This window comes from Engystomops pustulosus, chromosome 3, assembly GCF_040894005.1.
Source record: "Engystomops pustulosus chromosome 3, aEngPut4.maternal, whole genome shotgun sequence".
Classification (NCBI taxonomy): Eukaryota; Metazoa; Chordata; class Amphibia; order Anura; family Leptodactylidae; genus Engystomops; species Engystomops pustulosus.
This window is the reverse complement of record NC_092413.1, coordinates 52,497,023-52,520,521: the sequence shown is the minus strand read 5'-3', so window position 1 is coordinate 52,520,521 and position 23,499 is coordinate 52,497,023. Positions and strand designations below refer to the sequence as shown.

Sequence of the window (23,499 nt, the reverse complement as noted above, 5' to 3'; positions counted from 1 at the left end):
TCAAAAGGGGATATATTGCATATCATAACATAAGAAGCCATTTTCATTCATGTGTAACTAAACCTTCAATTTAATTTTTTATTATTATTATTACAGAAACTAATAGAGATGTTGATAATAGTAAACTTTACAACATGCTTCATTAAGTAAAGCAGCTTCTGTATGCTGCTCTTCTCCTGTAGTGAGCAGTGTATCTGAAAGCCTTCTGAGGTTACATTTTATTCTAGAACTCTGTTGCACATATCCTACAGGCTTCAAAATGAAAATGAAAGAAGCCAACTTTCTGTGTGGTAGCATAGCAGTATAGTGGAAGAGCCTCATCGCTGCCCAGTTTCAATCTGTAGTTTCTCCATTTGCAATGGAGGATCTGAGAGCAAAACCACCAATAGATATGCAATCACAAAAACCACTCAATTTCTTAACAAATTTCCTACAGTGCAGCACTGTGTTTGCTGCCATTATACTTGAAAGGACATCTATCACCAGATTACTGGTGGTAGAGTATCCAGCACATGCCCAAGGCTTGCAGGCAGCCGGCTGACATCATCAGATGTCTGCGAAGAGTGTGAAGGCACAAAGAAGTGAACACCAAGTGGCGGAGCGTGCATAACCAGTGGCCGGCAGAGCCATGAAACACGACTTCAGCACGAGTGCCTCAGGCTCATTTACATATTGTTATGGTTAGGTATTCCGGACCCCTATAAATTAGAAAAAAGCCGGCAATCAACTTTCCTAAAATAATAAGCATGATTGTGTGGATAGTCTAACACCAGTAATCTGGTGGTGGATGTCCTTTAAAGGGAACCTGTCAGGGCAATTTGGGACATTAAACTACCCACAGGTTCTTATGGACTGTAGGTTTTGTGGCCAGAATCTACCCCTACACGGTTGCACTAAAAAAAGCCAAAGCCAAACATTTATGTTTAAGCCGGAGCTCCCCCCACCTGCACAATGCGGTTAGTGAAGCCAGTGTAGTGTACCCCGGCTTCACTGTACAAGCGCCATAGGTCTGGTGCATGTGCAGCGACACTGGGATATTGTCCAGGTTTCACCACCCCGCAACATGGAGGGGGCGCTGGTGAGGGATCTGTTGATGCAAGTCCAACGAGGCCCTTCAAACTCACATCTAGGAAAGTACAAAGTTTGTTTTTTATTTAGGCCACAACATAGTGATATACAGGTTGATTTTAGAACCAAATTGCCTCACAGGTCCTCTTTAAGGCAAATCCAAAGACTATACCACAAACCTTGGGAACCTGCACCCATGAGCCAGCTTCCCATGAAATTTGCGCTGTCAGCCATGGTTGGATTTAATAGTAACAGTGTAGAATTGAGCCGTGCTGTTGCCATAGCTCTTACAACAGTTAAATCAGTTTCCTGGCTGTATTGTAAAAGGGATAAGTTGTGCCGCTGAGATCTGAGAAAACTAGGATCAGGTTCTAAGGAAGTGGTGGTTGGGAAACACTGATCCAGGATCACCGTTATAAATTCTAGATAAGGCTGTCATATAGCACAGGCTAGTCATGGTATTTTACAACTTTAAACATGTGGAAAGTTTGATTTGTGTAAAAAGTTTAGGGCCACTTTGACAATGTATACAGCAGAGCTGGTTTACCTCTATTGGGTAACGCTTTAAGGTCATACAAAACAAAAAAAAAAAAACCCACATCAAGTGATAAACTGCCTTAGTGAATACCTCTACACAGAAAAAGACCAATTGGTCGGACTCCAGCGATCAGACATATGGGTCATAAAACCTCTTTAACAGAAGACAACAAAAAAAAAGCAACCAAAGTCACCTAGTAAAAGACAATACAACATACTGAAGAACACTGAATCTTCGCACAAAAAAAAAAAAATATCAGGATCCAATTGAACATTGACACTAGAACAATTTTTTTCAATACAATATTCATTGTATCTATCATTCAAAAATGATAGAAATGCACCAGCCATAGACTACGGCTCGAGCAATGTCAATGTTTAGATTGTGAGCCCCATGGGGACAGGGAACAATTTAACATGCTTTGTGCAGCACTGCATAATCTGTAGGCGCTACATAAAGAATTATTATTTTATTATTGTTATTAATGTGAACAAAAGAGGAGGTTAGTGAAGGAAGGCGCCATGCTGGACCAGAGGCAAGGACTGGGGGAAGCCTACCTTCTTTATTTATTTTATTATTTTTTTTTACTTATCAGTAACCAAAGAATCAGTCATCATCAAAGACCTTAGCAGTCCTAATTAGACAACCACAGCATCCAAACCCTCTGACTGGGGCTGCTCAGTATTTCAGTGATTCTACTTATCTTTATAAAAATAAAAGTGGGCAAGTGACACATATGTGAGCTTACCCCACTTATAATAGACCTGTCATCACTATCAATCCGAACCAATTTTAGGCATATTTAGAGGGGTTGTCCAGTAGTTGGTAAACATGGCTGCTTTCTTCCAAAAACAGCGCCACACCTGAACATGGCTTTTGTCAATATTGCTGCCATTTTTAGAAGAAAGTACAGCAGTTAGGTTTTTCAGGTATTCTACTTGTTACATAAAAATTGGAAATCTGCTTAACCACTTCGGGTCCAGGAGTTGAGTTGCCCTACAATGATGAAGTATAGGGGGTGGCAGATGAGAAGTCTACATGACCCCCCTACCACTGATCAAGGTATCTTTTGGCTGGACCCCTACCAATCTCACAGTTCTATCCATTCCTGTGGATAGAAAAAAATCTTGTAGCAGCTAAAAGCAACCCTGAAAACATGAAGAGCCAAAGCACAGAAGAGATGGAATGCTTTCTCACCAATCAGATCACTGCTTTCACTTTCTAAGCCGCAGTAGAAAAATGAAAGCTGTGATGTGATTGGTGGATATAACCATATCTTGTAGGACACTGTTTCTCACCTTCTTGAGGGAGGAAACCAGCAGATTCCTCCACTTTGGGGCATTCTCTTCACTGAAGAAGTCGTACTGCAGCTGGGGCGCCTGCATGACTGCAGGAGGAGGGGAGGCCCGGTCCTCGGGAGCTGTCACACGTCGCCAGATAGAAGATCCCTTTAAGAGGAGGCAGCAGCGGCCAGTATTAAGGCATAAGATCGTCCATGCGGGGGGCGCCCCTTACTAGGGGCAGCATATGGAGGGAGCTGGGAGACGCAGCGCCCCTGTGCGGGGAGAAGGGGGGCGGCTGCCTGCACATATATGACAGCTGTGTGAGGACATGCAGCCAGGTCACCCCACAATCGCCCAGGCTGTCAGGGGAGACGAGAGGCCGCGGCCGCTGAGCTCTCCCTCTCGGGCCGCCCCGACAGCGCGGAGGACAACGGAATCACCCGCAGCTCATCTCCGCCGCGGGGCATGGACAGCGAGACCCCGGTGCCCCCCGGCCGTGTGATCGGCTCCCCTCCCTTGTGTCTGCCCACTCCGCCGCCCAGGCCGCCTTCCCTTGTCCGCCAGGCAGCAGCGTCAGGTGCCGGTGGTGTCGCCGGAAGTCAGCGGCCGTGTCACTCTCTGCTGCTGCTTGTTATTATTATTGTTGTTGTTTATTTTCCCCCTGCGTTCTCTCCCGTCAGTTGCGCTCAGCGGCCGTTGGAAGAGGCTCGCACCGCGCCTGCGCGCCCCTGGGAGGACAGAAGGGCTGCCTGCCACTATCACGTGACAAACGTGTCTGGCCACGCCTCCATTCCCTGCCTGAGAAACACTTGTGCTTTTTTTTTCATGTAACTTTATTAATCTCAGACACTATGATAGAAAGTTTCTCATACAAGGTTTCTGAGAAGTGTGCTTCTCACTGTTTAGCCAAATGGCTCAATTTAAGATCCAGGAATCGAAAAATATGTCTGCTATTACCCTGAAATAGTGCCACCTCTGCCCATAGGTTATTTGTGGTATTGCAGCTTAGAAATAATCTGCAATACAATACATAGCCTATGGGCAGGAGTGTAGAAGCAGTGCTGTCTAGCACTATATTATATTGTTCTCATTGTATCGCTCAGCAAAACTGAAATAACTTTATGGATACAAAACTGAAATAGGATTATAAAATAATTCTAAATTAAGGGCACATTAACACTATGCGCTGACACATTCCACAACAATGATTACAGGCAGGGCAGGGCAGTGCAGCACAGCACTCCTGTGTCACTACAGACAGCGTGGCTGCCGGCAGGAGAAGAGGATGAGGAGCTGCGGGGGAGCGCTAGGGCTGGAGGTAAGTACCAGGTTAAGGGTGATGCCACACATGGCGTTTTGAACCCGTTTTTAAGCAGTCCGTTAAAAAACGCATCTTGATTGAAAATGGTCAAAAACGGGTGTGTTTTCAAAGACGCATGCTTTTTTTAACGGACTGCTTAAAAACGGGCTCAAAACGCCATGTGTGGCATCACCCTTATTATTTTTGTGGGTGTCATGGCTGTATATACTATTAGGGAAAGGCTGTGTATACTGGGGGGAGGCTATATATCAGTGGTGGCGAACCTATGGCACGGGTGCCAGAGGTGGCATTCGGAGCCCTTTCTGCGGGGACACTCAGGCCATAACCAGAGATGACTCCAGGTATCTTCCTGCAGTCCCAGACAGCCCAGGACTTGCTGTGCACAGAGCTATTTTAAAGTGACAACACTACCTGGGACTACTGGAAGAGTGGGAAGGTGTGGACAGATCTGGATTATCATTGTAATTCCGGCTCCGGCCCTGACAATTCTTCCTGTTTATGGGACCCTGGAGGGAAGCTACAATGATCATCCAAATTCCTTCTATTTTCTGCTTTATTGGTGTCCTCAGGGTGCTGATATGAATGAAAGCTGTGCAGAGCACGGAGCATAAATCACAATTTAAATTTCTGTGTTGGCACTTTGCGATAAATAAGTGGGTCTTGGTTGTAGTTTGGGCACTCGGTCTCTAAAAGGTTCGCCATCACTGCTATATATGATACTACTGGTGCTTTGTATACTGGTGGTGTCATGGCTTTATATACTATTAGGGAAAGGCTGTGTATACTGGGGGAGGTTGTATATACTGGGGGGAGGCTCTGATTACTGGGGGAGGATATATATGATGTTACTAAGGCTAAATTCACACTGCCGTGAGCCCGCCGCCCCGTAGCATGGCAGGCACACGGCAGCGCGGGGAGAGGAGGAGGAGGTGAGCACAGCTCACCCCCGACCCTCTCCATAGGAAGTAATGGCGAACGGCGCCGTAATACGGGGAAAGATAGGACATGTCCTATCTTTCCCCGGGCTACAGAGCGGTACGGTGCCGCACGTGTGCTGCGCCGTACCGCTCCCGTACAGGGCCGTGAGCCCATAGTAAGTGTATGGGGGATGTATATCGGCCGTATATACGTCCCCCATACTGTAGTGTGAATGTAGCCTAAGGCTGTGTATACTGGGGGAAGGCTGTGTGCTGCTGATGGAGTACTGCATATAATTTAATTTGGGAGTATGTATATGGGGGCTGTTATAAATAGAGGCTGCTATAAATAGGGGAACTGTATATGAAAAAATCAGGTATGTATATAAATTAGCAGGGTGCTGTAGTGTGGTATACATAATAAATTATGGCTGCTGTAGACACTATAATTTATTTGGGGGGACTATATAAAGGATCTATTATGTAGTGAAGTCTTAGTTGTGTTGTGAGGATAATATATTTAGCAACACGCTCCATTATACTGTAAGTGACTGTTGTGTTTTAGGGGCGCTGTGTGGAGTGGTGCTGAATGGAGATGAAGACATTTGACTCGGAATTCAGCAGCGATAAACCATGGCCAGAAGAAATAGTAAATAAATCCTTTTCCTGATTGGGCAATTCATCACCTGTACGGTTCTAGATGTCACTAATGTCCATGTCATTAACTGACTTCTATTGTTGTAGGTTGTTTCATTGGGGGTGGGGGTTAGCATTTTCGCCTCGGCTGCATTGTTTCCGCAATCCAACAATGTGGCAGAGCTGTTCTCATCTCAGCAATGAACAGATAGATGATGATAATAGAGCAGGGTTTATTTTCCTCCTCGCTATTGTCTTCTTTTGGTTGTTGTTATTAAAATATCCAGCTATTATTTTTATGTTCCTGTTCTTCGATACATCTTTTCCGCAAGTGTTGACATGTGCAAGAGGCTCCAATAGGTTTTGGTCCAGTAACACAACACACACCCCAACAGATACCTAACCAGTGGGGTAACAAAAAAGACTGCCACCCTGAGGCTAAGGCTGGGCCCCCTCTCCACTTTAGCATTGCAGCTAGCTCAGGGCCCCTATACAGGTCTATTGTGCACAGTAACAGTGTGCTCACCTATTACTGTGATCAAGCCGTTCAGTGTAGCTCCTACAGAGCGGACTTTTTCATTCAGCTCCTTGCCTCTGTGACTTTATGCTGCTCATTTGCATAATAATTCAAAGTTGATTATTTCAATGCTGCGTGCGGTCACACTTTCCATTTTGAAACGCATTAAATAACATTACTGTTAACATTTGCGTTTACAAAGCGCAATGTAAATGTGATGTTAATGCAAGTGTAAACACATTTTACCATCGTGTTTACTTTGCATTTTGTAAACACAAATGTTAACACTAATGTAATTAGGCAAATTACTTCTCCTCAGCTGTTGTAATGCTTTTCAAAACTCAATGAAAACACAACCAAAATGCAGCATTTGACCATGGTCACCTGTACTGCTAGCGCTGTGTTTACAAGCGCAACACAAGCGCAGAGGGCTGTGCCTTAGACCGATCTTGTTGGTGTTTCCAGTTAAATGCGATTGTTTACCGATTACATGCGTTTCACTGCAAATGTGTTCTGGCTGAGGCACGCCTCCATTGTGCTAGAATACGCAGTGCTAACGGTACCTGTGACCGTACCCTAAATGCTGTATAAGGTTCTGGTCTGGGTTTCTTATAGCTACTCTCTGCTGACAAGGGTGCGTGTACATGTTCAGTTTTTCAGATTCAAAAAGTCAAAGGCTGCTGTGGATGATAATGGATTAAGAGACATATAATTCAAAAACTGCATCTGAAAAACTGAACGTGTGGTCGTACCGAGAGTTGAAACTACCGTCAGCCTTTCCATCTATTGAACTCTGTTAGAAAGGGTAAATGAATGATAAATAAACTGAACATAACTGAAGACATGTCATTTAGGCTCATTTCTCACAGCCGTTCCTTACTTATGTTAAATAATAGAGGTTTAATGGATTTATATTTATCATTTAAATCCCATTGACCTCAATGTAAATTTTATGTCCTACGTTATGTTTCGTATAAGCAGAGATCCATGCTTTTTTTGGACAGAAAAAATGGCAGAAGCTGCAGTACTTTTCCCCCATTTTAAAAAAAAACACATTGATAACGGATCCATGCCAAATTGACCATAACGGATGACATAAAATTTACATTGATGTCAATGGGTACGTAACTGGTACGTCAAACCTCCGCTAAAACTCCATTATTCAATTTTTTAAGAGGGAAGGAACGATAGTGTGAATTTAGCCTTACTGTCCATTTTGAAAATTTATTATGACAATAATATATATAATCATCAATCTATATGTCACATCCACGGACATATAGACAGACCTGATAATATGGGACTGTCAATCTGAATTAGAGATGGTTTGGAGGTATGATCACTAGTCGCCACTAGGGGGGGCTGCGTCTATAGATATTTGTACAGCTCCAGATGCTGTTAGTATAGGCCATAGCTCTCTCTGGTGGTCAGCTGAATAATACAATACTGTCTCTATGGATGTCTAGTGAATGCGCTGCTGGTTACAGCCGTGAGCCAGGACACTCATTCAGACAGTGCTTTTCTATGGTGATAAGGAAAACCTATTACAGATTTGACTCTCACGAGCACCCGTTAGTCCTAGCAGGAAGTCCTGGCAGTCACATTGTGCAGTGCAGTGACCTCTGCTGGTGCTGCTAGAGATGGTGGCCATCAATAAGTATGTGCTCGGAGCTTCCATGGTGGGGACGTTCTTTGGAGCTTCTGTCCTCCTGAAGTAAGTCATGTATAGAATGACACTGTGTCATGGCATCATTATGTGTCACTTCTGTAAAATGTATGGAGCTCCAGATACAAGCACAACTACCACACCCAGCATGCGCTTAGAGCCTGCTGCTTTGTGGACATGCTGGATGTTGTAGTCCCCCAGCAGCTAGAATTGTAGAACTCTGTGCTAAGCTGAACCTGTTTAACCTTCTCCATTAACATCAATGGAACTTGGGCATCACAGTTCAGCTATGAAGAACTTAGCCCCCCCCCCCCCCCCCCAATTCTGCGACTGCCTGGATAAGGGATACAGTCAGCTTAGTTTATGGTTTCCTCATGCCAGCCCCTGCAGCACATGTTTGGTTGATGCCATATCTGTCAATCACTGTCCTGCATTGAGCAGCAGATGATGGCAGCTCCTTGATCAGCCAGAAGGGGGGAAGTAAGATGTTTGATGTATGGTGTGTTTTGTTGTTTGTTTGTTTTTTTTAATGATTGAACTGACTATCGATTGGCATAAATGTATGAGTCTGAGGTGGCCCTGGCAGTCCAGGTTCCAGGAGGCTGCTTCAGCCCAGGGCATAGGTGGTCGCAATAGCCTGCAGTGATAACTAAATATCAGGAGCCATCATATCGGCGACATCTGGAAGGGGTTCAAGACATCTTTCATATTACTCTAGATTGCATTTTGTAACAGTCGTTGCTCTATGCTTTCCCCAGGGACTATGTAGGTGGCGGTGTATGTCCAAGCAAAGCAAAGATCGAAGGAAAAACTGTGATAGTAACTGGTGCTAATACAGGAATTGGTAAAGAAACTGCCTTGGAGCTTGCCAGAAGAGGTAAGATTTTGGTTGAACCATTAAATGGTCACTTAAAAGTGCAAGTGAGTACAAGAAACCTGTGTGAATACACCTGTATTGCATTGTATTGCTGTACCACTCTACTATTCACTTTTTGGTGACTGAAGAAGATGGTGAACTACAACAATGTGAGATGTCCCATAGAAGTAAAGGCAATGGTGGTCTTACCATTATTTCTCTTGTAAAGACGATCATTTCAATTAAAGATAGAAAAGCAATATACACCCATTACAATTTCTGGATGTTTAAATGTTGCTGCGCCAGTATCTATTTTTTTTTTTGCCTGCAATGAGTGTGCATTGACCACTGTAGTCTGAGATGGACGGTAGCTGTCATGTGCTAACAGATCATCACTGGAAAGCAGAAAATGAAAATCTCCTGAGAGGGGGGAAATGGGCTTGATAGTTAAGTATACGCACCTTTTTTTTTTTTTCATTATTTTGCATGATCATCTGCAATTACAAATTTAATTGTGATTTCAAAAGTTATCTGCAAAAATATGACACATGACTTCATTGATCTATAGGTGGTAGAATAATCATGGCATGTCGCGACATGGGAAAGTGCGAAAATGCGGCAAGAGAAGTCCGTGGCAAAACGCTTAATCACAATGTATTTGCCAAACACCTGGACTTGGCATCTACCAAATCTATCAAAGAATTTGCAAAGAACATCTTAAAAGGTAACAGAGAAGTCTAATGTATTTGCACCCAGCATTGGCAGTTTTCTAGACAAACGTGAAATAGCTCTGTTTTGTCTCTTTGTAGAGGAGCATCACATAGATGTCTTAATTAATAACGCAGCAGTAATGAGATGTCCTCACTGGAAGACAGAAGATGGATTTGAAATGCAGTTTGGAGTCAATCATTTGGGTAAGAATTTTAAGCCAATGGAATTACTTTCTAAAACTTCTAAATAAGATCTAAATAAGTAATTGGACTGTTGGCCTACAGAGTTTAGTTGTCTTTTTATACCAGTAACTTGTAAACCCACAAATACTTTGTCCTGGTGTAGGCTTTCTGTAAAACTGGATTTATAGCAGGTACATTCTTGTTAGATTATCGGTACCTTAAAGGAAACCTACCATTTGATTATTTGAATATCTGTTTTATCAGCAAAACCACTCAGCACAGGGATTTACCAAGATATGATCCTGCATCAGTGTAGCTACAGCATTCTCAAGGTATGTTTTCTTCATAATGCATCGAATCAAATAGTAGGTTTCCTTTTAACAGGTTTTCTGGTACCCCACTTTTCAACCTGCACTGATTGGCTGTTCTTTACTGTGGATGTGGTCAGGAGCCAAAGACCGTGCACTATGTAGCACTATGCTGCTGTCCAGCATTCATATAGATGAATAGGAGCAAAGCTGTAGTATTGTGACACAGGTTTAATATACTTCGTTTAATAAAGTTTCTGGAGGCCTAAAATGTCTGAGATTATAAAAAATTTAAGATTCTTAGATTTCTGTACTAATACTTAGCTTTTTTGAAATAATAATAATGAAATATAATAACCTTTGATCAGACCTCCATTTGTGATATTTCAGCAGTTCTACATCTGGAACAGTTGTCCTTTTTAAGAGGGTTGTGTCAAGCTGGTCGACATTTCACACGCCAACCACAGTGCAGATGGTGGGACTAAAAACATCATAGTGATAAATGATGTAAGGAGTCCCTTGTTCCCCAGAAAACAGAAGCGCTCTAGTATTATTTATGATTACAGTTCGGCATTGCTGATACGCAGGGAAGAAGGGACTTTTTGTATCATATATTACTATAGTGCAATCATCCGCACTCTGTTCAGTTTTATGGAATGCAGCCATGGCATGGTCCTTTTTTTATTGGATCCTATGACATCTTTAAAATGTAAATAATGACATTTGTTTTTCTTCCTTATTTCTTTACAGGTCACTTTCTCTTGACTAATCTGTTACTTGATAGGCTCAAGGAATCGGGTCAGTCTCGCATTATTAATGTATCTTCCTTAGCTCACATAGTTGGAGAGATTGACTTTCAGGATTTAAATTGGGAGAAGAAGAAATATGACACAAAGGCTGCTTACTGCCAGAGCAAACTAGCCAATGTACTGTTCACCAATGAACTAGCAAAAAGATTGCAAGGTAAGGATTTGACAAAATATAATAATTTTGTGTGATTGTTAATCTCAGTTTTATGGCTGGTTCATAGATACTCACAAAAGATAATCATATCTGATCACTTTATTGTACAATGCCTTTCCCCTACTATTTGGTTATAAACAAGATGTGTATCGGGTACAGCCTGTTAAGACATTACAGTGTCATCAACTTCTGCTTAAAGTAAATCTAATGTCAAAAGTTGATTTTACAAGGAAGGAGATCATGTATAACACATAAAAGAAAATAACAGTCATGGTGCCTGGATCTATGAGTAAGAATCCCTAATCTAACCATGCTTTTTGGTGGTAGATCAGATATGAAACTATGAAATTGTATGTAGACCTTAATGAAGTTTCCCCCTCAAGAAACCATATCATGTATACACAGGATCACTGGGGCCAACTGGTGTAGAAAATGAGGTCCCTGAGTGAATGGATCAGTATTGTGCATGAACCAACTCTGTTCCAATCATTTCTATGGGACTGGCAGAAAGAAGACACCCATCAGTAACAACTGGCCTGGTACAGTAACAGCTGTCAATGAAGAAGTGGCTGTACCTGTTTATTTACAAAACTAAAGTTTGCGTTTTGTTCTAAATGTTTAGAGCTTTCTATTTTTTTTTTTTTTTTTTTTTTTTGCTAATGAAATAACTAATTTGTTTCAGGAACTGGAGTTACAGTTAATTCTCTGCACCCTGGTGTTGCAGATACTGAACTGGGAAGACACACTGGAATGCACCAATCTGCCTTTTCCAGTACTGTACTAGGTGAGATTTATTCAATCTTAGAATAATGTAATGCAATGAGTGTTGTCAGCATTTCTAGCATCTGGGCCTAGTGTCCCCCCATTTACTATAGTTAAGTCGTTAGGGTTTATGTTGCTGTACTATTTTGTCTGGCAGACTAACTTATATGTCTTATGCTGCCAGACAAAATAGTACAGTGTTGAAAACCCTAAAGACCCCATAAAGGCAGCATAACGCATACAGATTTAATGGATCTAGTACATATTTAAAAGCTGAAGTGATTCAATGCATATATTATAACTTTATCCATTGTATGTGGTTTTTCAGCTCCAATATTTTGGTTTGTGATAAAGAGTGCAAAACAAGCGGCACAGTCCAGTGTATTCCTGGCTGTTGATGAAGATCTTCAAGGGACCTCTGGAAAATATTTTAATGCATTGAAAGAAAAAGAACCAGCCAAACAAGCTCTGGATGAGGTCTCGGCACAGAAACTCTGGGAAGCAAGTGCTAGACTTGTACATCTTGATGAAGCATTACAAGAATGTAGCCTATAACACTGCTATGATGTATCTTGGAGAAATTAATCACCTTCAGTGAAGGTTCTGAGCAATCTTAAGTGTGTTACTAACTGTTCCATACACTAATAAATTTTGGTGCTGGTCATTCCTTTAAATTCCACAACACTTTTTTGCAATTCTTGAATTTTAAAATTTCTGTATTTAGTTTTGTTCTTGGTGATGGAGCCACATTGCGGTAAGCTTACAGGTTTTATATAGTGGATCAATGGGGCAGATTTACTTACCCGGTCCTGTCGCGATCCCGCGGTGCATTGTCCGAATAGGATTCGGGTTTGCCGCGATTCACTAAGATTGTGCGGCGGAGTTCACCTGCTTCTTCCTGGTGCATATGAGTGCTTGATCTTGCGACACAACTCCGTTTTAAAAATCCACGGTTTGTCCGCATCCGTCGGGTTGTCCAATAGCCACGCCCCCCGATTTCTGTCGCATGCAAGCCGGCGCCGATGCGCCACACTCCGATCGCGTGCGCCAAAACCCGGCGCAAAATGGAAATAATCGTAAAACCTGACCAAAGTGTGGCTACACCCACAATTTTACCGTGGTCCCTGGAAAATAAAATTGTGTTCACCACAAATAGTCTATATCTAACCCTAACCCATATAATGTGCCATTTCCTGCAGCCCCTGGTCTTAAATGCCCCCTTTCCTGCAGCTGCCCTTTTTTTCTGTAGCCCCCATCTATAGTGTCCCTTTTTCTGTAGCCCCCTTTTAATGTCTTAATAATAAAACAGCTATCACCCTCGGAGGAGATTGACTCCGAATTATTATCTTCTCACACCAAAGTGTCCCCGTCCATAAATAACCGTATGACACAATTCTATATTTTCCATCAGGCATACCTCACTCCGGTCCGCATGCAGAAAATGGACCGGGTACATTCCACTGCCTGTCCTAGATGTGGCTCTTTGGAAGCCGACTTCATGCATACGATATGGGAATGTACCCCAATAGTAAGATTTTGGAAACATATTACAGATTTTCTCACTAGACTTATTACCCTGACGGTCCCATGTGTACCTGAGGTTTGCCTCCTGGGGGTCTTATCAGAAGAAGACTGGACACATTATCACCGCATTTTCCTACGGGAAACATTATAGCAAGAAAATGTATAGCGCTCTGGTGGTATGACCTCAACACGCCGACAACACAAATGTGGAAAGCACAAATCAATCAAATGCTTCCCTATGAGGCAGTCTAATACAAACACAGAAATTATTTAGATAAGTTAGGCCAAATCTGGGGCACTTGATGTGACTCGGGTGAGACACACTATTCTCCTCATACTTCTTGCGGAAGAACAATCTGCAGGTTGACAATGTCTATCCCGTCACTGATAAGTTACTTGGGCATGGAGCAAAAGGTGTGGGCCCACTACCACCCCGGACCCTGGGGAATAGATCAGGGGCACTCAGGCTAGAGCTCACTGCAGGGGCTCAAACCTTATTAACTAAACGGCCATAAAGATACTTTAACGGCACCTACAGATCCAGAGTTACCAGAATCACCTGCAAGTAATGTTCTGTTTGCACTGTAATGTTCATCTGGTTGCATTGTACTATGACATGGCGTATGCCTATGATACTACTGTAACACAATAAACCATAGCTATGGAGATACATATGCTGTAGGGCAGGCAGGTGGTAGAATGATTGAGCAACTACTGGAAGAAAGTGCGCACTCGCTGTTCAAATATGGTTTGGGTAACATTAAAAAAAGTGTTAAAAGGCTGTACCTTTCAGCAGATGATTGATATAGTTTTGTAATGAAAAGTAATACAGAAAGTATAGTGGAAAATTGTATCTTTTCCAATATACTTTTTAGATCTCTGCTTGCTGTGATTCCACAGAAAGCTTCATTGTTTGCTTGTGGTGGACAGAAATCAATGGTTGTGTCAGATTTACGGCTCTTTAGTATCACAGAAAGTTATCAGAACCGTTTTACCGAGCTGCGCAGGTGTGTGACCATGTATGGATTTCTGTGCATTGGAAGTAAACATAGAAGCTTTCTGTAGAAGGACAGCAAGCAGAGATCTAGAATTCCACATGGAATTGATACAGAAAGTACATTGGAAAATTGTATAAATTATCATTACACAAACAATGTCAATTATTTGCTGTAAGTGGCAAACCCCTTTAAGTAATCTGCTGCTACATGGTGCCATAGGACACCTACAGAGGCCTTTATGGAGTCAATGCTTTGACATGGCAAAACAGTTTAGTTGGTACAAAAAGGACCACTCATTATTGAATAGGTGGTGTCACTGTCTTTTATTTATGGTTTATATATAGAGTGTTATACAATGAACTTTTTAAAACACATTTTCTTCTCTTGATCAAACAATATAATCCTATAAAAATTTCTATTACCCACATAAATATTATTAATATGTCCTATGTAGTCATATCTGAAATAAACATGTAGTGATACAGTCTAGATGATAAATATATACATATAAACCATATTACAGAAAATTAAGCCTAATATTGTAACTTTGCTTCTCGTCAACAGTAGGGGATGATGATGATGATGGCCTTTCAATGAGACTTTGTGGAAGGAGCCCAGCTTCCCCAATCTCAGTCTCAGATTCAGTGTTACTGCAGCTTGGAGATAGAAACCTTATCTGTTCATTTACATTTGAAGATGATTGTGGTGGCTTTGGGGTAGAAGCTGTTGGATGATCTATTACCTCTCCATTTTCAAAATCAGAATCTGTGTAACTACTGGTTGCTAATATCACACCAGCTCCCCCTAACCTTCTCTGTTCCATTACTTTTTTTGATGATGATGGCAGCCTTGAGGTGTGAACCTCTGGATGGTTTACATATTCTCCATTCTCAAAATCAGATTCTGTCTTACTATTGGTTAAGGATACCACACCTGTCACTCTAAACCATCTCTGTTCATCTGCAGATGAAGATGATGACTGCACTGGAGTAGAAGCTGTTGGATGGCCCACAGTTCCGCCGTTCTCAGTATTGGATTTAGTGGATTCGTTGTCTAAGGATGCTTCCTCCGACACAATGGAAGAACTTTCATATCTGAAATCCAATTCACCTAAAATGTTGTCAACTAGTTGTGTAACTTGATAATCTTCATCTTCAGTCATATTTTGCATGTTCAATAGTTTCCTTTTAGACCTCGGTTTAATATTCTCAATAACTTTCATAACAATATTTTTTGCATATGATTCAAGATCTAAACTTGTGTTGTTAACATGTGTTAAAAATGTGCCTATATTTTCATCTTTTAGATCTCCAGGAAGGTAGGGCTTACATTTGAGAGCTACTGCCGCAGCAAATGCAGCGGTTTTATCACTTACAGCCGAAATTAACTGGTGACTAAGTAAGCAGTCTTCTACATAAGACTCATCCAAATAATTTGTTCTGTCATTTTGGTTATGAAAACAAGTATTTGTCTGAAAAAAAGTGGAATCCTCTGGTTCTAGTAACATGAAGGGGCAATGTTCCTCATACAAGAGGTTTGGATAGCACAGAATGTCCTGTAGATGTTTTGAAAGCTTTTCAATTATGATATCAACTATGTCCTTGGCCACAAATTCAATATCAGATCTGGTAAATCCTAAGCAGGTCTCACATAGATTTTCAGGTAAACGTTCATTAGGCTGATTGTCAATGATGGGTAGCTTCAGTTCCAGCACTATAATTGTCTGAACTTCATGGAGGACACATTCAACTAGGTGTATCAAAATTGATAATTCAGGTTCTTGACACGAACTACTGAGGGAATTTGAAGTTGTTTCATATGTCAATGTATGGGTGGACGTGCTGTCTACATCATTTCGTGCATTTGTTAAATTGTTTTCATATGAAATACCTTCGACATGAAATTTCTGTAATATAATATTCACTATTTCAGTTGCTACAGCATTTTTATCAATAAACCTGTTTTCTTCCAGCTCTTTTTGTATGAGTGTTAATACTGAACTTGCCAAGTTCTTTGCACAGATATCAAGAGTTATATCAGACAGGTTAATGGTTGTCAGATTATTAATTGTGTCCCTTATGATAATTTCCACCATTTTAGCAATCTCCGTTGCATTACATGAAACATTCTTTTCTTGGATTCCCTCATTGCCTGAAGATGGTAATGTATTTGTTTCTTCCTTATTCTGGAATGTGTTCTTTAAAGACTCAAGTAGGACACTGACTATATGATTAGCAATGTCACTGTTAGATGGTGGCAAGAAACTATCGTGAACATCCTTGATCTGTTCACGTAGGTGTTCTTCTGCTTGGTGGAGAATGCAGTCAGCTAACCCTTGAGCATAGCACTCAAGATTTCTATCCACCGATATGCTTTTTTTGGACTCAGACTGTTGTGGTTCTTGGATTGATAGGCGAAAAAGAGCAATAATTTTTGAAATGACAACATTAATCAATTTGGTAAGAACTGGGTTAATGAATTTGACACCATCCAGTATGTCTCCATTTGAGCTGCTAGTTTGGTCATGCAATTCACTCCCATTTGATGCATATATCACGTCAGATAGGATCTTCAGAATATCTGCAGACAGATCAATAATTTCAAAATCAGAAAAAGGGCAACTATCTGCATAGTGACCACAAGTCAATACGTTTTCTGATAGTAGTTGTTGATGGATATCACAGATCTGACTAAAATGGGTTAGATTAAGAGGTCCACTTAAATCAACCAAGAGCTGTTTAAAGACAATCATAATAACCTTCCTCACTGTACTGGCAATTTCTGGTGTTACTGATTCTTTTCCTTTAAGATGCACACAAAGGTTTTGTATACTATTTCTTTTTATGTTGTTTTCAATTTTCTGCATTATACTTGTATCCTGGGGAAATGTGATACTTTTATCTTTTGAGAGTAAGCTCATCTTTTCCACTTCAAACACAAGCAAGCTGTTGGATTCAGATGTTACATCTTCAAGGATAGACTGTCTTATGTTATTAGAAATGTTTTCTAGTTGGCTCTGTATAACACATAATATTTCATGAGAAAGGTGCTTTGCATATCTATACAGATTTGATTTTGGCCGAGTACTCCTGAGTTTTCTGTTTGGATCTTCAGCAGGACCATAGTTTAGATGGTGTTGGTCAAACATTCCTGGGAAATAGATTTCTTCTGGTATATTTTTGCTTGATGGGTGAATAGCTTTTAGTGCAAGGCTAGTAAATCTTCTGAGCTTCTGGAAAACATCTCTCAGGACTGAGTTACCTATTGTTTCAACAGCATTCTCACAGATTCCTGTAATAGATCCTTGGTAGGTAAAAGAAGACTTATTTCCCTTCAACTTTTGCTTTACATTACACAATATGTTTATAAGATCTTCCAAAATACACTTGGATATCACATTGATTTCCGTTTGTAAGAAATTGACACTGTCTTGACAGCATTTGGAAAGATCGGTTTCTATACTTATTGGTGTTGACTGGAGAGATGCACACTTTTGAGATTTCACCTGTATTTTGTCCATTATTTGCTTGAGCACCTCCTTTAATGCAGATGAAACAATGTTTTGTAGCCTGGAGTTGTCTATATATGCATCTATGGTCTTGTCGTATAATTTGTGCAGGGCACAACCTGAATCTAAGCACTCACGTGAAGTTGAAGTACTCCATTCTTCTGAACATACATTGAATTGTTCATTGCTCATACGGTGAAGCAAAGAACTTATCAATACAAGGGTTATACTTGTGTCATCATTAGAATATAATCCATAAAGTGGCTTGAGTTGGTCATGGGTTTGCTGCTGGGTTATTGACTCTGAAATTTTATCTAAAACTGTAGTTATGATACCTTTGGAGTAAACCTCTAAATCTGTGTAAATTTCTGGAACGGTTCTCAATAGGTCAGTGTCAACTATGTGTCCTGGAGTAAGATAGGTCTTAAACTTCAGCAGTAGGAAACTTTCCATTTTTGCTGAGAGCGTTTGAGCCATTTCCTCCCAAATGTTGTGTTCTGGAGTCGGGTCAAAGTGTGAAGGTGATAAAGGCTGATTGCAATCAGTAATTTCATGGGTATTTTGCTCAGCTCCCACTTGAGAAAAAATGGCTAAGAAAGTTTTCTTCCACTTTTCATAAGAAGAAGTTGCATACAACATTTTTAGAATGTACTCGATCAGGTGATGGGAGAAAGATCTGATATCTGATGGCAACAACAGTGCATTGAAATTATTTGGGTATTTGAGGGCACTATCATTATCATATCTATTGTTAGTGAATTCTGAGAAGCCAAATAGATGCTCAGGGATTGGGTATTTTATGTCTATTAGTATTTTAATTAATGTATCAGTGACAAGCTCATCTATAAATTTGATCGGATGCTTAAATTCATTTTGACTTAGCATCAGGTGGTTACTTTTGAACATATTAAGAAGAAAGCAGTTGTTCTCTAACATGTCCTGGTTCCCTAATGGTTGGGAGACAACACTGGCATTCTCATAATATCCCCTGCAGGGCCTTTTTTTGTTTTCATCCTCATCTTCCAGGCACCTGACCATCCCTGGTACGTTGACTTCTTCAATCACAGCCCTTAAAACCTGGTTCCCAGAGTGTGAAGCTGAATCTCTACCCATATTTGATTCATGTATATTGGGTAACAGCAGCATTCTGGAGTATCGTCTCGGTAGTCCTTTTTGGGATGGTTTATAGTTACTTTCAAGATACTTGTACACAAGGAACTTTTCCTGGGCTGAAATGGCTATTTTCTGCTCAGTTTCTTGCCTTTTGTCATATTCAATGGTTGCCTTTACAATGTTGAGTATTGTTTGAATAAATTCTTGAATGATCAAGAGCACTTTATGTTCTGGATGTTTAATACTTGTTGCCAAATTCTCTAGTTCCTTTTTCAGGAAGATCTGAGGTTGTTCATGTGGTCTGAATATATCACCTAATTTTGTTTCCAATGCATCAGATACATCCGTTGATACATTCATTGAAGATATATGTTTCAATGAAACTGCTACTGCAGAGTCGGATTGTTGTTTAAGTGGCATCACAGACCTTGAGTTGGCAAAATTTTCTAAATGGGCAAGCACAATCTTTACAATTTCTTCACTACTTTCCTTAATGGATTCTGTTGCTATAGGAAGTGTAGCCTTGTACATTTCTTCCTGGTTATTTGTACAAGTGAAAAATTTGTACAGCTGCTTAAATGAAGTTTGCTCCTCAAATATTTCCTGATATTGGGTGCTAAATTTTTGGACAGCAATGTCCTGCCATTTCCTCAAAACATTTTCCACAATTTCACTGGCAGTTGACATCACTTCAAGTCTAGAGATTAAGTATTTGCATGGTGATTTCCCTCTTATGTCTTGCCATGTTTCTTTAGCCACTGTTTTTATAGGTGTAAATCCAATATGGTGCCCAGGCGCTGTAGAAGTTATCTTATTAAATACTATTTCAACAAGGTTTTCAGAAACAGACGATAAGTATTCACTCTGTTCTTCAAATACTTTTTGGAACATCAAGGAATAGGTCTCCTTAAAATATTCTGGATCATAAGTGGAGAGGTCCGGTTTTATCACTGTCTTCATAGAACTGGATATAGTTGAAGAAATACTGATGTCTTTTGATGTTTCTGATTCAAAAACAGTTTCCTCTACCTGGACAAATTGACTATAATCATTATGTTGGATAGAACTGAGTAGATCTGCTAGGCTATGCTGGTCTTGCTCAGGAGAATCAGATTTTAATAATGACGTCTTGGATGTGATTAAAGGCAAGACATTGGTGTCTTTCTTTGATACAGAAGCAGTGCTTCCTGATACAGAAACTGTTTTTTCTTTCTGCACACTTGTTCTAGAATAAGAATATGAACTTGCATCTCCTGAATCAGCAATCATCCTTGACAATGGCTTTTTTATTTCCTGAAAAAAGGAAAAAAAAATGTACCATTAAAAGTATATTGGGTATTAAAACTATTTAGTTACACTTTTGTTACTATTTATTTTAGTCACAATGGGGGAAATGTATCATATATTTTATGCAAGGTTTCTTATGTAAAGTACAAATTTAACCTTGCATCTACACTTGCTACTTGAAACTTCATCAAAGTGGCTGAAACTATTACCATCTGTCATAGATTTCAATTAAATGTGCCTAATTCATTAACCTTTTCCTTGCTCCAATCTGAAGATCTGCACTCTAATTAGCTATTCACCATGCAGTCAGGGCATAAATCTACGGTCACTTTAACAGCTAATTGTATTACATAGGGATATGTCATCAAACGTGGCAATTATAGACCCAAGCCTCATACAATGTAGGGAATTAAATAAAAAAAACTAATCACAGTGCAGAAAATGCAGCTTTGCAATGTGTCATTACCATTTACTCCGTGGTGAAATATATATAAATTTTTATGTTCTATGGAGACCTATGTTTCTTGGAAAATACAAACAATTTCTTTTTTTTTGTGAAATTTTACCATCATACTCCATTCTATGTACTTATTATTCACATATATTTATACGATTAACAACATATACGGGACAGATGGGAAGAGTATTTCCTGTTTGATTTACCTCTATTGGTTGAAGTTTCTGTGACCTCTCCCTCCTCATTTGAGAAAGAAGTTGCAGGTCATTTTTTCGCCAGTTCTAGAAGACCATAAGAATCCATAAGAATTATTGTGTTACTTCTTTTTTATAAATAAATTTGATCTTTATACACATAACGCTTATATGCTATTACTATACACCATGCATGTATATTCATGTAATAAGATAATCATAACATTTTGCCTGCAGATCTACATCTTCTAGACTAGTCTTATTTGTGATGCTGTGCATACTGTAGAACTATTCACTCTGCATGATTACTTTCATAAGATAAGATGATTTGTGAATCAGACACTGATGTTGGATGAGATTGAGGTTAGAGTTGTGATGTGTTGTGTAAGTCCTTTATTGGTGTCCCACAAAGACAAGTTTCTTATATGTACTCAGGATAACAAAATAACAATTCTTTAACAAAAATGCAGCATTTCACAGATATAAGTCCAACATGTCTCTTTCAGTCCTGTTGTACACAATTTCAGTTGCCTTTAGACACGACCCAGTAACTTCTGACTTGGGGCCGGCAACCATCTTGGATGAGATTTCTGTCTGTCTCTGCTATGAGCCTCTAGCCCTGCCCCCTGCACTGCGCTCAGAGACACTCACTGATTCACATCCTGTCATCACATGGTGAGCAGAAAGAGCCTCTGTGTAATCATCTCCTGCATCTCTGATCTGTCTCATCTCTTTTTCTATGTGACAGTATGTTAACCAGAAGAAAGTGTATTTACACCTGTACCCTGATAATAACCCTGATAAACCCAAGAAAAGGACTTACATTGGGGTAGTTTCATCAAATATGTTGCAAAATAAGACAGAATTAGACAGCCTTATGCTGTCCCATATTTTTCATGCTGGATGATATATTTGGTGCAGCATTAGACTATCTAGTTGTACTTTGCACCTCCTATTAGTTGTTTTATAGTATGGCTATGAGGCGAAGGGTAGGAAGTTAATAAGCAATAAAGACTTCAGATTTCAGCCATTTCTTCAACAGTACAGGCAGTTTGTTCTTATGTTGTTCTTAAGTGTGTAAGTCGGAACTATATATTTTATCATTGTAACCTCATTTTTTTGGCCTCTGTGACAATTGGATTTTAAAAATGGTGGATAAGTTAAAGCTTAATTGCAGACATCTTTGATAACTGTTACAGCTGATTACAGTAGCCTAGGGCTAAAGTACAGTAAATTACCAACATCCAGAGGTCCGTTTGTAACTAGGAGTCATCTGTAAGTTGGGTGTTCTTAAGTAAGGGACCGCCTGTAATTTACTTTTATCAGAATTTCACTTTAAGTTTCATGATCATATTAATGTATTGTAGGCTCACCTTCTCCATTTTTCTCAAAAGCTGCGTTTTATATTGTTCCCTTTTTTGGATCTTGTCCATAAGTTTAGCGCTGTCCAATAAATACAAGGAATCACATTAGTGGTGAATGCATTGTTTGGACTGGTGACAAAAATATAAACCCATATGCTTGAAGGGCTTGGTCACTTATAGAAACCAGGGTAAGTGTCACAGGGGTGCCTCAATGTGGAGGTATCTCAGCATGTGGTCTGCGGACAGACTTACCCGTCCTCGCTCCAGCAATGGCTTCTGTAGTTTGGTGTGCACGTCCTTGCCCCCTAGTGCGCCTGCACTGGCTCTGTGAACTTTAAAGGGCCAGCGTGCTGCTAATTGGGCTGGCCGCCTGCTGCCTTGCTATATATCTCTGCTCTTCCTTTGACCCCTGCCTGATCTATGTGCTGTGATGCCTAAGAGAAAGCTTGTTTTGAGATGCTTGCTATTCCTGACTTCGATTCCCTGCCGTCTGTCTTGACCTTCTGCTATGCCCCCGAATCTGATCCTGAGCTGTCTGTCCTGACCTCCTGCCTGACTACAACTCTGATTCAGCCTGGGTTTGGTGGGGCATACGCCCGAAGTAGAGACTGCTGAGTTTGCTTGTACCAAGTCTTCCATGGCAGGAACATCAGAAGGCACAGAGAGAAGAAGAGGTGGGCATGGATGTCGACCATAGACAATCAAGAAGGCAGCGGCATTGGGAGATTCAGGGTCCAGGAAATTCTAGGAGAATTCCGCCCATGGTAATAGGGTGGAGCGGTCGTCCTGTCGAGCATAAACAAAGTGACATAGATAACAGCCTAGAGTCTGATTGACTCTCTGCACTTGCCCGTTTGACTGCGGATGATAGGCAGAAGAGAAGTCCAGCTCCAGTTTAAGTTGACTGCACAAGAAACGCCAAAACCTGGAAACAAACTGAACCTAGATCTCTGCACCCCAGGGTGCCCAGCCACAGGAGCGGCAACAATAAGTCTTTCAGGAGGAACACTATGTCGCGGAGCTTGTTTGTTCCCAATAACATCAGAGACATGAGAGAGGGTATTGGCTTTGACATTCTTCTCTGCTGGACGGAAATGGATCTGGAAGTTGAAGCGAGAGAAGAAGAGGGATAAACAAGCCTGTCATGGATTGGGGCGTTGAGCAGTCCAAAGATACTGAAGATTTTTGTGATCAGTATAAAAACAGACAAGATGACAAGCTCCTTCCAGAAGATAACACCTTTCTTCTAAGGCAAGCTTTATGGCCAGAAGCTCCCGGTCACCTTTGGAGTGATTCTTCTCTTCAGCCAAGAAGGTTTTCGTGAAG

The 23,499-nt window shown here is 40.7% G+C and overlaps 3 protein-coding genes across 5 annotated transcripts in view; 1 reads left to right on the top strand and 2 right to left on the bottom strand.

The window, feature by feature from the left end:
* SOS1 (SOS Ras/Rac guanine nucleotide exchange factor 1) overlaps positions 1 to 3,342 on the bottom strand; it is a 67,929-nt gene extending 64,587 nt beyond the window's left edge. The window contains exon 1 of the mRNA XM_072140780.1: positions 2,905 to 3,342. Coding sequence (XP_071996881.1) covers positions 2,905 to 2,991 — 87 coding nt within the window. The 5' untranslated portion in view covers positions 2,992 to 3,342. The remainder of the gene's footprint in view (positions 1 to 2,904) is intronic.
* Positions 3,343 to 3,377: 35 nt separating this feature from the next.
* Positions 3,378 to 12,402, top strand: RDH13 (retinol dehydrogenase 13). 3 transcript variants are annotated; one of them, XM_072140782.1, is made up of 8 exons: positions 3,451 to 3,466; positions 5,693 to 5,776; positions 8,705 to 8,823; positions 9,371 to 9,526; positions 9,612 to 9,716; positions 10,754 to 10,966; positions 11,649 to 11,750; positions 12,057 to 12,402. In XM_072140782.1, the coding sequence occupies exons 4-8, from the start codon at positions 9,385 to 9,387 to the stop codon at positions 12,281 to 12,283; spliced, it is 789 nt and encodes a 262-aa protein (XP_071996883.1). In that variant the 5' UTR covers positions 3,451 to 3,466; positions 5,693 to 5,776; positions 8,705 to 8,823; positions 9,371 to 9,384; the 3' UTR covers positions 12,284 to 12,402. The 3 variants fall into 3 exon arrangements, with proteins under 3 accessions (XP_071996884.1, XP_071996883.1, XP_071996882.1); XM_072140783.1 differs by lacking the exon at positions 5,693 to 5,776 and having other exon boundaries at positions 3,378 to 3,466; XM_072140781.1 differs by lacking the exons at positions 3,451 to 3,466; positions 5,693 to 5,776 and adding an exon at positions 7,707 to 7,994.
* Positions 12,403 to 14,562: 2,160 nt separating this feature from the next.
* On the bottom strand, positions 14,563 to 22,250 carry LOC140121339 (uncharacterized). The gene is made up of 3 exons (XM_072140779.1): positions 22,183 to 22,250; positions 20,822 to 20,896; positions 14,563 to 20,164 (listed from the first exon to the last, which is right to left on the bottom strand). The coding sequence occupies exons 1-3, from the start codon at positions 22,240 to 22,242 to the stop codon at positions 14,768 to 14,770; spliced, it is 5,532 nt and encodes a 1,843-aa protein (XP_071996880.1). The 5' UTR covers positions 22,243 to 22,250; the 3' UTR covers positions 14,563 to 14,767.
* Positions 22,251 to 23,499: the final 1,249 nt, after the last annotated feature.

Bases quoted from the DNA above. Each gene is read 5' to 3' on its own strand.
- RDH13 (XM_072140781.1), top strand. From the start codon at position 7,921: ATGGTGGCCATCAATAAGTATGTGCTCGGAGCTTCCATGGTGGGGACG. The intron at 7,995-8,704 runs GTAAGTCATGTA...TGCTTTCCCCAG, and splicing joins GGAGCTTCTGTCCTCCTGAA to GGACTATGTAGGTGGCGGTG. The intron at 10,967-11,648 runs GTAAGGATTTGA...AATTTGTTTCAG, and splicing joins ACTAGCAAAAAGATTGCAAG to GAACTGGAGTTACAGTTAAT.
- LOC140121339 (XM_072140779.1), bottom strand. From the start codon at position 22,242: ATGGACAAGATCCAAAAAAGGGAACAATATAAAACGCAGCTTTTGAGA. The intron at 20,897-22,182 runs GTGAGCCTACAA...ATGGTCTTCTAG, and splicing joins TTTTGAGAAAAATGGAGAAG to AACTGGCGAAAAAATGACCT. The intron at 20,165-20,821 runs GTAAATCAAACA...TCCTTTTTTCAG, and splicing joins AGAAACTTCAACCAATAGAG to GAAATAAAAAAGCCATTGTC.